The sequence below is a fragment of the Chanodichthys erythropterus genome, chromosome 17 (assembly GCF_024489055.1).
Source record: "Chanodichthys erythropterus isolate Z2021 chromosome 17, ASM2448905v1, whole genome shotgun sequence".
NCBI lineage: Eukaryota > Metazoa > Chordata > Actinopteri > Cypriniformes > Xenocyprididae > Chanodichthys > Chanodichthys erythropterus.
The window spans coordinates 31,709,898-31,726,574 of record NC_090237.1 but is presented as its reverse complement, the minus strand read 5'-3'; the positions used below and the strand labels follow the sequence as shown (position 1 = coordinate 31,726,574).

Here is a 16,677-nt window from a genome sequence, read left to right as displayed (position 1 = left end):
TATTTTTAAATATATCTCCGATTGTGTTCATCTGAAAGGTGTCATATACACTTACGATGGCTTGAGGGTGAGTAAATCATGGGATAATTTTCATTTTTGGAGGTACTATCCCTTTAAGTAATGTTGTCTAAAGTTCATATAAGTCATGCCGTAACACGATAATATACGTGCAGATGTGTTCTGCTGGTGTACAGGCATAGGGAGCGTATGATGTTTGTTTAAACCTATAGAGAATATAAAAACGTGTTCTTGCAGCATTTGGGCATATTCCCACATGGCTGCATTCACAGACTTAATTGTGGAATGTTGTGGGAAGGTTACAGGAAGATTTCAACACTGGGAGTTGCTCATGTTGAGTTTGCATAGCAATAGGGGAGTTTTACAAGAATGTTGCTGCAGTGTTTTAGGGGAACGTTTGGATAACCTTTACTGCAAACCTAAGGGAGTCCTAGTTTTACACTTTCTCCATAGAGTTTAAAAATAATTGGTTGCATAGCACAAGGGGAGGCTCTAGTGTACTTACAGTGCCAAAAGTGCTAACGCTAATGGACAACTGGGAAAACGTATGTCAAGGTGCTGAACGGTCACAAATGTGTGAGCATTTGGGGAATGTTTCTTTAATGCTGTTATATCATTAGGGAAGCACTTGTGAAACTGTTGTGAGTCCTATGGGTGCAGCCTTCTTGTGAGAGATCTGTTTAGTGAGTATTTATGGATGGCTGGAGAAAACAGCCTCCAACTATCAGTGAGAAAAATAAGTTGTTTTCAAGGGGCGCATGTTTGGAGAAGACGAAAATGTTCTGCAGTCTTTGTCTTTCTCGAGCTTGCACCTTTTGTCTGGTTATGACTTATTGCACGGTTCTCAATCATTAGCATGCATTAATTGAATGTGATTGTAATGCATGTGAGATGCAATTATTTTTTGTAATACTGAAGATTATTATAATTTTATGGTTTTCCAACAAATGAGGTATTTTTTTTTTCTTTTTTTGCAGATGGTGGTATCTAAAGTGAGGCATAAAACGTTATTGTTAAAACATTTGTGGGTGCAGTTTAAAACCTTTTTGCAGCATTCTCTCTTTGATATCTGTGTATATATGTATTGTGAGTGAATTATATTGTGTTGGCTTTGGGCTGATCGTCGTTGTTGTTGTTGCCAGGTGACTGTTTGTTGCTGCGCTCAGTCCCACCTCTAGATGTCTCCTGCAGGAAGAGGCGTGGCTTACAAAGTGACAGAAGTATTCTGCGGTATTCTCTGCGGAAGTTCTGATTGAGCAGTCCGTACACTACGGCGTTCAGGCAGGAGTTAAAGTACGCCATGAAATAACTAACCACAAACAGCCAATCAGGGACCATGGGCGCAACACGGGGAGGGTCCACAGCTACAGCCAGTCCAATCAAATTCAGAGGCGCCCAGCAGACGGCGAACAGCACAAAGACGACGAACATGGTCAAGAAGTGGCGCAACTCACTCGGACGTAGGCGTGGCCTGACGTCGGTTTTGACCCGCCTCCTCACACGGAGCACCAGCACCCAAATCCTCAGATAACAAAACGTAACTACTGCGATAGGAAGCAGGAAATGCACGGTCACCACGGCGATGGTGTATCCCGCACTTGTCGTCTGACTAAAGGTGCATGAATAAACGCGGGGGTCGTACGTGAGTGACCCCAGCGCCAGGTTTGGAAGAATGGCTAGGACGGTGAGTACCCAGACTAACATCAATAGGGCCAGGGTTCCAGCACGGCCGTAGATCTTCTCGTAGGTGTTGGTCTGACAGATGAAACAGTAGCGGTTGATGGCAATGGCAGTGATGTTGAAGATGGAGCCGATGACGCTCGCTCCCATCAGGAAGCCGCTGACCTTACACTCCATTTCCCCCGGCAGCCAGCCTGCGTGCAGCATGGCGTGCAAGACCAGAGGGTAGGGATAGCAAACCACCAGAAGGTCAGCGAAAGCCAGACTCACTACAAAGGCATTACCTACAGGACACACACACAGAGAAGGATTTCAAATACAATGAACTTTTTTTCTGTCATTTGTTTCTGTGATGCAAAGCTTTTCAGCATCATTACTCCAGTCTTCAGTGTCACATGATCCTTCAGAAATCATTCTAATATGATGATTTGCTACTCAAGATAAATTTCACTGTTGAGAACTGTGGTGCTGCTTAATATTTTGTGGAAACCATGATACATTTTTTTTTTTTTTTCTGGATTCTTTGATGAATAGAAAGTCAGCATTTATTTGAAATAATTTGAAACAATGTAAATGTCTTAATTGTCAATTTGATCAATTTAATGCATCCTTGCGGAATAAATTATTAGTTTCTTTAAAAAAGTAAAATCTTACTGACCCCAAACAGCTTCACTGTTCACATATTATCATTTTAAAAGTATTTTATTATTAATATTATATATATATATATATATATATATATATATATATATATATATATATATATATATATATATATATATATATATATATATATATATATATAGCAATGAGGTACTCAAGGCTAGTGCTGTATCATGAATAAGTCACGGCTAAAGGGCATTGCTAGGCATGACGAGAAGCGGAGTACAAATATTAAACAATACAAATATTAAAGCCAGAAATATGTATCAATGCAACTTTCATGAAGTAAACTTTTTCTAAAAGCCTTCCTTCCGCCGGAAAAAATAGTCCCTGACTGTGAACAGCAACAGAAGTTATATTATTATGCCATTAGATGGCAGCAAAGACTGTCTTTATGAGTGTGTCAGTCAGTAGCAAAGACTTTTATATTGAAAAGACTGAATTGTTTTGAAAATGGAACAAGGCGCAACTGACAAATGCTTTAACTAGTGTTATCAGTCATGGGAAAACCCCTTAAATGTGAAAAGGACAAGATGATACATCGGACATTTAAACCAATTTTTTATTGTGAACATAGGACCCTTATAAACTTGCTCAGGTGCAACCAATCAACTTCCGGTCCCACTTTACATTAAGTGGCCTTAACTACTATGTACTTACATTTAAATTAATCATTTGATACAATGCACTTATTGTGTACATACATGTTTTTACATTGTACTTATATATTAAAAACACCTGCATGTAATTACATCTGTAATTAATTTCTGTAATTACATTTATAATTACACAGTTGACCAATCTCTTACACCTTACCCCTACCCTTAAACCTACCCATACCACCAAAGCTTTCCCTAACCTTACCCGTATTCCACCTCAATAGCAGCAAAAGTGTTTTGCAATTCAATATGAACCCAATAAGTACATTGTACTTATATTTTGATGTAAGTACATAGTAGTTAAGGCCACTTAATATAAAGTGGGACCCAGCTTCCAGATCAAACACCAGGCTAATTGCCCCACCTGACATCAATTGTAGTGGTTTTGATTACTTCAGAAAAAAAACAGCTGTTTCTTGAAGATTTCCACTTAGTAGTGCATTGTACTGCAAATAATTCACCTTGGTTGGGAAAGTGTTTTCGGAAGGCCTCCGGGATAAAGTTGTGGAAAGGCACAAATTAGGAGAAGGCTACAAAAACATTTTGAAGGCTTTAGCTATCCCCCTGAGTACTGTTCAGAGCATCATTAGGAAGTGGAAAGCTTATGGCACCACCAACACATTGCCTAGATCAGGCCGTCTGTCCAAACTGGATGACCGATCAAAGAGGTCATTGATCAGAGAAGCTACCAAGTGGCTTTATGGCTGGGACTAGTTGGTCTGTGCATGTGACAACTATCTCACAAGCTTTACACAAAGGTGGCCTGTATGGCAGGGTGGCAAGAAAGAAGGCTTTCCTGAAAAAGTGCCACATTCAGTCTCATTTGCACTATGCAAAAACACCCTTGGATGACTTTGATGCCATCAGGCAAAAGGTGCTATGGTCTGATGAGACAAAAATTGACATTTTTAGACTGAACTCCAAGTGCTATGTTTGTCGAAAAATAAATACAGCACACCACCCAAAACACACCATATTGTGAAGTATGGTGGTGGCAGCATTGTGCTGTGGGGGTGTTTCTCTTTAGCAGGGGGCGATTGGCGAGGATTAAAGTAAAATGGATGCCGCCAAGTACATCCAAATTCTTGAGGAAAACTTGCAACCCTCTGCTAAAAAGCTAAGGATGGGCAGGTCATTCAGCTTCCAACATGACAATGATCCTAAACATACCGCCAAAAGAACAACGCAATAGCTTAAGGATAGGAAGATGAATGTCCTTGAGTGGCCAAGCCAGAGCCCTGACTTAAAGGTGCCGTAGAACGTCTTTTCAAAAGATGTAATAGAAGTCTAAGGTGTCCCCTGAATGTGTCTGTGAAGTTTCAGCTCAAAATACCCCATAGATTTTTTCGTCATGCATGCTGCATGCATGGATCGGATCATGTAAGTATAGTATTTATTTGGATGTTTACATTTGATTCTGAATGAGTTTGATAGTGCTCTGTGGCTAAAGCTAACATTACACAGTGTTGGAGAGATTTATAAAGAATGAAGTTGTGTTTATGAATTATACAGACTGAAAGTGTTTAAAAATGAAAATGGCAACGGCTCTTGTCTCCGTGAATACAATAAGAAACGATGGTAACTTTAATCACATTTAACAGTACATTAGCAACATGCTAACGAAACATTTAAAAAGACAGTTTACAAATATCACTAAAAATATCATGTAATCATGAATCATTATTATTGCTCCATCTGCCATTTTTCGCTATTGTTCTTGCTTGCTTACCTAGTCTGATGATTCAGCTGTGCTGCTCCAGACGTTAATACTGGCTGTGTAATGTGTAATGCCTTGAACATGGGCTGGCATATGCAAATATTGGGGGCGTACATATTAATGATCCCGACTGTTACGTAACAGTCAGTGTTATGTTGAGATTCGCCTGTTATGTAAAGCTGGAAAAGTTTTTTTTTTTTTTTTTTTTGAATGGGTTTGATTTCAGGCTGTACGACAAATAAAGTAACTATTTCAAAGGTGTATGATGTTTTTCTATAGACACTGTGTAGAAAGTTGTAGAAAGGGAAGTTAGGAGAAGGCTACAAAAACATTTTGAAGGCTTTAGCTATCCCTCTGAGTACTGTTCAGAGCATCATTAAGAAGTGGAAAGCATATGGCACCACCAACACATTGCCTAGATCAGACCGCCCATCGAAACTGGATGACTGCGCAAGGAGGTCATTGATCAGAATTACTTTGCAATTATGGTAATTCTGTTTTTAAACATATATACAGCATACTTTGCACCATATCCTATGCAATAAGTTTCCACTGTCACGCAATTTGTCTGTTCCCACTGAAAGAGAAAATGCTGTGAATTGCAACACATCCAATGTATATGTGTATATAGCTGTTTGGAGCAGGATTTTAAATGAATGAGAGTTAACTGTTGGCAGGACTTCTCAATGTGACACCACCTGGTCAGAACAATCATTTCATATGGAAGAGATGATGCCTGATTCTTTATCACATCACGTCTGATTAGGACACAGTGTTATAAGAAACATGCCACATGACAACAAATTGTAAATTTCATACATAAGGTTCCTCAGAATTAGATTCCATGAAATTATCACACTGATGCAGCATTTATCTGCTTCTAGAAAATAAAATGAATGTGTATTTTTGTTCACAGTTTTACAAAAGATCCTTGTGTAGAAAACACACAAACACAAGGAAGGTCAAGCAAGCAAGGAAGGAAACTTGCACCAGCACCTGAACTGTTGTTGACATATTGCATGTCTGGGAGTGTAGAAGCATTTGTGTGTGAATATGTGCATGTGAGTGTAGGACAGGCTCAGGTGCACTAGTATTTTAACTGTGAGGTTCACACAAAGTTCAGATCCATTAGATTAAGTGTGGTGTCTGTGACACTGAGTTCTCCTCTACAGTATATGTGTGTGCATGTTTGCCAGTCGGTCTCTTGCATGCATGTGTTGGGTTCCGGTTTGTTGGAAATGGAGAGTACGTTTTCTTCAGATCAAGTTAAGCGTTTATAGCACAGTTGGAGTTCAGATGGAGTTCAACACAGTACTCTACACACACACTTGTATGTCTACACCAATGCTTTACAGACTTACAGATAGGTCTTATAATGGATACATAGATTCAGTGCATATTGATCGGATGCATTTGGGAAAAAGAGTGCATATAGAAAGTAATAATTTTAGGTTAATATTTCATCCAAATGACTAATTCACAATGATTTTCCAGGTTGCTAGTAGCCATTCCTGTAGCTCTAATACGCTGATATAGATATTGCAGCAATGCATTATATCTCGAACAAGATGAATATCTATCAATGCATGAATCAAACATGCTTAGAACAGCAACAATTTCTGACATAGTTTACATTCTGTTGCTGCTCATTTAAACTTTTTTTAAACTATTGATTCACAGGACACGCCCACATTGCATCACAAATCGAATGAAAATGAATGACAAATGGTCCATGCAAATCACTGTCAACTTTCACAGCGGCTCGTTTCCTCTTATCTCTCACCCTGTTCTTCTCCATTTTGCCTTCCTCATCTGGATCCGTCAATGTCTGCTATCTTTCTCTCGCTCTGTGCCAATATCTCTTAGCGTATCTGATTTCCGATCCATCTCTTTTCCTCTCACTTATTACAACTTAATTCGCCTTCACTCTCTTTCGTCCTTTCTCATAAGAAGATTAAGAGGCAAGAGGAAGAAAGCAGCTGGACTTTTAAATGTTTTAATTGGTATGTTGAAAGGCTTTCTGAGAGAGAAATTTGGTCTAATCTCTTGTCTGGAAGCTAGGCCAAAATGAATGAATGAAATTCTTGAACCTGAAAACAGAGTTTAGCTCGACAGAGATGCCTAAGCAAAGAAACAAACAAAAATCTGCTTTAGTAGAGCATCATACAACCACCCACAGACACACACACACTTGTGCTCATTACTTCTGTGAACCTGCCACATGCTGATGTGAGGAAGAGGGTGTGAGGAATACGTTTTCAGAGATGACTATTGTGCCAGGTACACAGATGCTTCCCATAGGCATTTGGGCTTTTGCATTGGGAACAATATAAAGTTTGTTAGCTAAACAGATGAATGTGTAAACTGCTGCCTTCACACACTCACACAATGGTCCCCTTTACACCTAAGCATTTACATGCTATTTAGATATTCTACCACTAAATCACATCAGATGTTGTTTCAACCAAAACTATTATATTCAGAATATTTCAAAAATCATTTCCCAGGGAATGCATGAATGTTAAAAAGTAGGCCTATATATTCAAAACTAAGTTGCTTTGGATAAAAGTGTATGCCAAATGCATACATTTAAAATAAAATGCTTTCCGTCATTTGAGAGACAAAAAATATCTGGTGTCCGGTCTACTGCGTTTCCCTACTTTAGAAACATTCCCAGTAAAGGATGCTAATAGGGATTAGAAGTTTTAAAGCACCAAATGAAACCGAGAGAGAGATTCCAAGTGTATTCCAGTAAAAAAAAAAAATCAATTGGATTTTGTTTTGGATGACCAGATCCGCACTGTCTGTTTTGCATTGTAAGCATTCTGTGAAAGCATTTTAAAACATTATATAAAACATTTTCCCTAAAAGTTCAAGTTATAATAGTTTGCAAGAGCGCAGTTATAAACACAATAAGGCTGTGAAAGCGACTAGTGACTAGGGCTGCGTCCGAAAACTGAAAAATGCTGCCTTCTGAGGACACATTTCAAGGTAAGAAGGCATCAAGGCACGTCCGAATCCAAAGTTAGCTTCACTTCCTCTCTCATGAGATACCTTCCTCAGATCGATTTTTGAAGGAAGCATAGATGTATCCTTAGCTGCCTTTGATATCCCACAATCCTGTGCTTTCCATTCTGTGACAGTTGAGCTAGAAAAATAAAGATGGCGTCCGAAGGTTGCGTTTGCTGCTCAGTTTGTGTATAAATGTACAATTTTGATCAACATATTTCAATTTTGATATCATTTCTATCGAGAAATTACTACTGTAGTAATTAAATATTTGTTTAGTTCTCACCAAAGCTCGTGCTATATTGCTGTAGATCATTAAACTGTTACGCTGCCTCAGAAGTCTGTCCGAAATCAGTTTCGTGAGGTGCCTTCATGCACAAACGCTGCCGTACAAGTCATTCTCTTATAAGACAGCGAGGCAGCAAGACAGCTACCTAGGTTTTCGGACGCAGCCTACATGTACGGTGTACATATTAAGACTTCCTCACACCTCAGTCATACAATGAAAAGGCGTCATGCCTCAGACAAAAAGGCTTCAGTCATCGGACAAAACGGCATCGCGCCTCAGACCGAAAGGCTTCAGGTCTCAGGAAAAATGGTGTCAGGTGTCAGGTCTTTTACAATTAGGCATCGAACGTAACAGCCTCAGACCAAAAGGCATCAAACGAAACAGCCTCAGACTAAAAGGCATCAGATGAAACGGACTTAGAAAGAAGCGAACTGCCCTGCCTCAATGTGATGTCAATTGTATAAAACATATCCCAGTGACATTAAATTTGTATTATTTACTAGTTTTATTTGCATGTATAAAAAGCTAGCAAAATAACACATTGCAACTAGCTTGCATTGCAAATTGTCGTGAACACATACGAAAATTAACCATGGTTAAAAGTGTTAACTATGATTTTTTTTTGTCGGATTGATAGGCTACTATTTGTATAACAATAATTTTACTACAAATACCATAAACTATTAATGGAGCAAAACCATTTGTGGTTACCATGGTTAAAGGGGTACTTCACCCCTGGAAAGATGGATGTGTATTTAAAATTGGTCATTTATGTAGTAGAAATGTGAAATTATTTTTGAATTTGGAGCTTTCTAGACTGAGAAAAGGCAGAAAATGTATTTTTGACTAATGTGGATGAAAGACAACAACTCCCAGAATGCACTTGTTTTGCTGCCCTTGCGAGGCCACGCCCAAACCACGCCTACAGGCGGCATTACCAGGAAAATTCAAACAAATAAATCGTGAGTTAGTTCATACATTTACAGCGAAATGGTGCTAAATTGCTTTGTACCTGGATTTACACCCAAAACCAGGAAAGGACAAGTAAGTTTACATCATTTTCCGATTAAGTTAAAGATTTGGAGCGATGTAAACAGTGGGTGTGGGCCATCAAACACCCGAAGTTTGGAGATGACACCGTTATAGAAAACCTAAAAAAACGCAGAATATGTAGTCTCCATTTCAAGCACGAGGACTACGAACCAAATATCTTTGCAATGAAAAGAACCATTCTGAAGGACACCACAATACCATCTATTTTTACTTTCCCAGAGGACGAACAGCCTGGGCATCTGGTACTAAGCGTATTCGCCTAGTGGTAAGACTCGCTGATACTAGACTGATAACACAGTAGCCTATGTAGTGTTGTAGGTAGCAGTAAAACTGCAAACGTAGCAAAGTAACGTTTGATAGACAATTACATATAAGTTGCATATAAGTTGACTGTTATCAAAGTAAAGCCTCTGTTCTGTAAAACTGAGTTTATTTATCTATTTATGCTAATGTTACCACAAAAGCCTGTGGCTGTATTGGTTGAGATGACTGCAGAGACCAATAAATTTGCGAGATGAACCACTGATGTAGTGCAGACAAAATAAAGTTAATTACTGTAAGCTTAAAAATATAATTGGCACCCACTTTTGATCTATGTCCGTGAGTAACCTCAAACGCGCATATGTATGGGCGTGGTGAAAAAATACGGAACTACCTGCTATTACTGGCAGTAGTTTTAAGCCTCTGGCCAAAAAAGCCTCCGATGACGCAAAATGACAATTTTTGCGTCATCGGAGGCTTTTTTACAGAATAAAACTGCATAAATCTCTCATCTCGGGCTGATATGAAGGGGGAAAGCACGCTAATTCGAAAATACTAGTGGTATTCTACTAATACAAAGCTTAATGCTAAATCCTGAAGTAACCCTTTAACTACAATAACCATTTAGTTTTATTTGTAGTAAAACCATGGTTTATTTTAATGAGAGGTACAATAAAAATAACAATAAAAACAGAATACCACTATCTGGATGGAGTCACATTTTACATTTTCATTCAGCCTGTTGCTGTTTTTTCTGCAGACCAATGTGAAAATCGCCATGTTGTTTTCTGTTCTTTTTATTTCTTATTCGCCAAGGGATTACAGAAATAGCCTACATGAATACCATCAACAGATAGATTCTAATTAACATGCACGCACACACACCTTACATTAATTTGGGAATAATAACAGTAAAGAAAAAGACAACTGAAGGACGGCATTATGATGGATAAAAGCCAATAGAAAGTTAGGCTATACAAAAAAGCAAACAAAAAAACAAACAAAACTGATGCCTTTTGGTCTGTCCGTTTCATCTGATGCCTTTTCGTCTGAGGCTGTTTCGTTCGATGCCTAATTGTACGAGAACTGACACTGTTTTTCCTGAGACACCGTATAGATGAGTTTACTTGTTCATCTGATGACATTTAATGTCTCTGAGAACCTCTGTAGGCCCATTTAGACACTTGTTAGCAACCGCCTTTTACAAGACAAGTGAAAGCTTTAAAAAATCACAAGAGGGTACTACTGATGTATTTTATATTGTAGAAAGAAAAACTGTGAAAATATCTTGAGCTTGTGTTTACCACAGACCTTATTTCAGGCATTTAACCAAAGACCCATTCAAAAAACCCATCGACTTCAGGACGATGGAACCGGAATCCGAAGTGCTAAAATTCTAACTTGTTTTCGGGTTTTGGCCTACCAAAATACGTCATCCCTGCAGCGCTTGATTGAGTGTCAGTTTAACCTTGATTTTATCTACACTGATGTAGGTTTAAACTCTTGTATGTCACTTTAAAGATCTATCCACACTGACAAGAAAAATTACTAAAGATCTCATCATGGGTGTAGCTTTAACTGCAAAATAAATAATGTTAACTAACACACTTTAGTTAATATGAAAAAGTAAATACTAATAAATCAATCCTACTTTCTGACCCCTCCCCCAGTCTTGTTTGCATATTGAAGTTGAATCTGCTTTGGTGGTTCATAGCCTATCAAGACAACAGTTAGCCTATGTTAGATCGACAGTTGTGTGGTACAGAATAAATGAACATTCAACTTCCAGTGACTCTGGTTATCTTTGCGGGTTGATAGATAAGCGTTATATTTCTAAACTAGGAAAGACAGCTTCATCCTCAAAAACTAAATGTTGTGGGGGGTTTCTTGTAATTTTCACACTGCATTAACCTTGGGATATTGTGTCTTTAAACTAGAGATGCACTGGTGCACGGCTGATAAAAGCTATTATTTTCACCATGGGCCATTAACAGTTTAAAAAAATAGCAATGTTAATAATAATAAACAATAAACGCCATTTTGACACATCTTTTCTTCCTCTTTAATACAACTTAGAGCATGAAAAAACATGAACATCAACATTGAAAGATACAGTACAACTTACCGAAATGTATCATGTGTCATGTAACCGCTCAGTTTCAACCGCAGAAAGACAAAAAAGCTTGTGAACAGTCACTTAAATAAAATTGAGTAAAATTATCCAGTGTTCACAGTTCGCTAGTTAGCTATAAACTTACTCCACTGAGTTGGGAGAGCTTAAGAAAAATCTAATTATTGGCAGATATCACTCTGAATAATCAGTATTGATGGAGAAATTTAGTATTGGTGCATCTCTACTTTAAACCCGGATTAGCAGGATTAGCCCCACACTCTAAAAAATAATTCAGTGGCTTTGTAAATATCACAATAAACTATGCTTCCTTAATAAAATCTCTGAATATCACTTAAGTAAAAATTAGTATTTGTCTAACAAATTTTAAAATATAGAGTATCTCACAGAAGTGAGTACACCCCTCACATTTTTGTAAATACTTTATAACTTTTCATGTGACAACACTGAAGAAATGACACTTTGCTACAATGTAAAGTAGTGAGTGTACAGCTTGTATAAAAGTGTAAATTTGCTGTCCCCTTAAAATAACTCAACACACAGCCAATAATGTCTAAACCGCTGGCCACAAAAGTGAGTACACCCTTAAGTGAAAATCTCCAAATTGGGCCCCAAGTGTCAATATTTTGTGTGGCCACCATTATTTTCCAGCACTGCCTTAACCCTCTTGGGCATGGAGTCAAAGTCCCTTTAAGACAAGTCATTTCACTCTGCGGCCATCTTTGAAACGCCTCTCGGGCATCCTGGGCATCATGCAATCTCTTTGAATGGGGAAACATCAAATTCTCCAAAACTGTTCGCCAACCTTACGATTGTATTTCATATTTTAAATCACCAATGAAATCAAACAACAACTGGCTCATAGATTTAGTTTCTAAACGCTTGAATCATGACAAAAAAAAAAAAAAATTTTCAGGCTGGATAAAGCTAATGCGCATGCACAGACCTAAATGCGCGTCTCTTTGGAGGCGTGCGTCTGACTGTTTCTATAGAAACCGGTGATTCTAACGGCCGCTGAAGTGACGCGATGACTTTACCAGTCGGCGATTGGCTCTTATTTAGAAGGCGGGACTTATTCTGCCATTCTGCCATACCCATTCAAAACAATACGAGTGACACGTCTTGTGTTATTCTATAGTCTTTGATGGAGTTCACCAGAGCTTCACAGGTTGCCACTGGAGTCCTCTTCCACTCCTCCATGATGACATCACGGAGCTGGTGGATGTTAGAGGCCTTGCACTCCTCCACCTTCCGTTTGAGGATGCCCCACAGATGCTCAATAGGGTTTAGGTCTGGAGACCTGCTTGGCCAGTCCATCACCTTTACGCCTCAGCTTCTTTAGCAAGGCAGTGGTCGTCTTGGAGGTGTGTTTGGGATCGTTATCATGTTGGAATACTGCCCTGTGGCCCAGTCTCTGAAGGGAGGGGATCAGGGTCTGCTACAGTATGTCACAGTACATGCTGGCATTCATGGTTCCCTCAATGAACTGTAGCTCCCCAGTGCTGGCAGCACTCATGCAGCCCCAGACCATGACACTCCCACCACCATGCTTGACTGTAGGCAAGACACACTTGTCTTTGTACTCCTCTCCTGGTTGCCACCACACATGCTTGACACCATCTGAACCAAATAAGTTTATCTTGGTCTCATCAGACCACAGGCATGGTTCCAGTAATCCATGTCCTTAGTCTGCTTGTCTTCAGCAAACAGTTAGCGGGCTTTCTTGTGCATCATCTTTAGAAGAGGCTTCCTTCTGGGACGACAGCCATACAGACCAATTTGATGCAGTGTGCAGCGTATGGTCTGAGAACTGACAGGCTGTCCCCCCACCTTTTCAACCTCTGCAGCAATGCTGGCAGCACTCATACGTCTATTTCCCAAACACAACATCTGGATATGACGCTGAGCACGTGCACTCAACTTCTTTGGTCGACCATGGCGACGCCTGTTCTGAGTGGAACCTGTCCTGTTAAACCGCTGTATGGTCTTGGCCACCGTGCTGCAGCTCAGTTTCAGGGTCTTGGCAATCTTTTTATAGCCTACGCCATCTTTATGTAGAGCAGTGGTTCTCAACCTTTTTTTCCAGTGGGCCGCACTATGTCCAAGTTCAAGTCTTAAGGGCCGCACATCATTTATATTTGACGTCACCAATGCAAACCAACCAGATGTCATATTATGGCATCTAGACAATTACGATTACATTTATTATTATTATTATTATTATTGGAGAGTAATTCTACTCTATACCTGATGTTGTCGGGAGCTGACCAATTTGATGAAATTTCTGTCTGTAAGACGCACACAGAAACGTGACTTGATTCGCGTCATTACAGAAAATGTGCGTTCGCAAATGTATGTTGTTTCAAATATGGAAAGCACTCTCAAATTTAATAATCTGAGATTTTGTCCAGGGATGTTTCGCCACATTTCTGCAACTGATGTTGATTGCTGTGCGTGTGTGCCCTCTTGCCTGAACATCCATCAATTCATCTTCAAGTGCGCAGTGGGGCAAACCAAAAGTTGCTTGATATTTTCCACAGGGAAAGTGAATGGCTCTCTGATGAAATGGGTAACGCTTTAGATTACAGCCCGGAAAGTACTGCGTAATTACAATGAATTTACAGCATAACTTTCAATAATTATAGTGTAACTATACAGTAAGTATGTGTAAGTATAGGGGAACAATATGTAAAGTATTGGGAATAAAGGGGGAACAACCAGGAAAATAACAAATTATTTATACTGTAAATATTTTATATCTAAGGGGTACGTATGACATATAGGCTAACTAAGGGGTAAGTATGACATTACGGGCCGTAAATTAAAGTGGTGCTTGTTACCCTCTTATTTCATTTAGTTACAGGGTAAGTAATTAATAAAATGCAAACAATCTGATATCACTGACTCCGAAACCTTTATTTGAAAAACAACTTTATTAAAAACAGGTCTACAACACTTATTATTCATTTTTTAAATCAACTTTTCATTTCAAACTCTAAAGTCCTGACAGAAAGTAACAAGTTTTGTCCGTTTTTTGGTTGTTGTTGTTTCTCGCTTGGCTTCCACCTGCTCTTGTTTCTCAGCTGATGAATCTTAAGAAGGAATCCCGTTGCTATTCTGTATTATAAGAAAATACAGTACACCCCGAAATTTTCTCATGGTTTAGGCTATTCATCTTTTCGCTTCTGACAAACTGTCACCAGCGCCTGCATGAGAGTCGACTTCGCGACGCGTTCGATGAAGCACATTGAAGCTTTCATGATGTTCTCGCGGGAGATTCGTGTGAAACTCGCGCAAGAACTGCCGTCTCTGTTATTCTGTCTTGTTTGTTTCTCATTCTCATTATCTGTTATTCTGTGTATTTTGTTGTGAGCATTACTAAAATAATAATAATAATAAAAAAAAAAAACTGACGGCATCCAACATCTGCGTGAGTTTCTCGGCATGCCTACGTCACGCTTCAAGTTACGTCACGCATGAACTCTCAATCCTCGCATGCACGCGCAGAAGACAGCTGGTCGAAAGTTTTAAAATATTCAAATATTTGGCATTTTTATTACAAATACGAATCGTTTCACTTCAGAAGACATCGATTCATCCATTAGGGTCGTATGGATTACTGTAGTTAATACTGTTTGTGCTGTTTGATGCTTCGACTTTTAGGAACACGTGAGCTTGCATTATAAAGCGTTCCCAGATGATTTATTTTTTTCCTAAAATCCTTTTTGTGTTCATCTTAAGAAGGAAAGTCGTATATATCTTAGATGGCATGAGGGTAAAAGATGAGTAAACGGTGAGCACATTTCCGGGTGTTCTGTAATTTTTAAATACAGAATAGCAAATGGGATTCCCTCTTAAGATTCATCAGTGGAAAGAAAGAAAAAGAGGAACAAGAGGAGGAGGAAGCCAAGCAAGAGAAACAAATAAGAAGTGTTGTAACTTTAAATCTGTTTTGAAATAAGTTGTTTTTCAAATAAAGTTTTCCAAGTGATATGACTGTTTGCGTTTTTATTTATTTATTTATTTGTATTAATTACTTACCCTGTAACTACATGAAATAAGAGGGTAACAAGCTCCACTTTAATTTACGGCCCGTAATGTCATATTTACCCCTTAGTTATGTCATACGTACCCCTTAGTTATAAAATATTAAAAGTATGAATAATTTGTTATTTTTCCTGGTTGTTACCCCTTTATTCCCAATACTTCACATATTGTTCCCCTATACTTACACATACTTACTGTATAGTTACAGTATAATTATTGAAAGTTACGCTGTAAATTTGTTGTAATTACGCAGTACTTTCCGGGGTGTAATCTAAAGTGTTACCATGAAATGTCCTGCAAATTTTATTTTCTCAAAATCTAAAAACCAGCGATGAATTTTTCTTGCATTTGATTGACAATTGTAACGAATCGTTCTTTCTGTTGTATGTCCAGTACACCCTCACACGCGTCATTCAGAAGTGGAAAGTGAGTTAAATCACTATCTTTGAGTTGTGCAATGTAAAGTCCTAGCTTCATTTTGAAACTCTCAACACAGACTAACAGATCTCAACACGTTTTTCGTCACCTTGAATTTGCAGTTTCAGCTTGTTTAGGTGAGCTGTGATGTCTGCAAGAAAAGCAAGGTTGGTTTTCCACTCATTGTCTCTCAAGAATGGAAATCTCTCTCCCTCGCCAATATCATCAAGAAAGTAACCTCAAACGTTCCTGAATTCACACATCTCACCCAAATGCAAAGCTGGGCAACGTCTCCGATGCCTGTCGATTCATCCGCCGCTAAACTGAGTGCTGAAGCAGTGGCTAGTTTAGTTTTTAGTTGTACTGTCAAATCCTCATTTATTTCAGAAATTCAACATCTAACTGTGTCATTGCTAAGCTGTAAACTTTTTATCCTGCGGATTTTCTCGCTCTTGTTGCTCAGATCATCAAACAGACATTGTGATTCCAGAAAACAGTTCTTAACTAGCTCCCCATCACTGAATGGCTTGCCGTGTTTGGCAAGGAGCCACGAAATTTTGAACATTGTTAATGTCACGGCCTGGGACACTTTTAAGATAGCTCATATTGTATTCTGTTCAGCGATGGCATTTCTTACAAGACTAGTTATCTTGAGAGCACTTTCCTGTGATCCAGGTGGATATTTCTTGTCAAATGTTGCATGGGTGGTATCGAAATGGATTTTGTAGGTTTT

General features: G+C 38.8%; 1 protein-coding gene across 1 annotated transcript in view; it reads right to left on the bottom strand.

Moving 5' to 3' along the window:
- Nucleotides 1-1,113: 1,113 nt before the first annotated feature.
- Nucleotides 1,114-16,677, bottom strand: part of mtnr1ba (melatonin receptor type 1Ba) — a 31,370-nt gene continuing 15,806 nt past the window's right edge. The window contains exon 2 of the mRNA XM_067365250.1: nucleotides 1,114-1,982. Within this exon, the coding sequence (XP_067221351.1) occupies nucleotides 1,114-1,982 (869 nt within the window). The remainder of the gene's footprint in view (nucleotides 1,983-16,677) is intronic.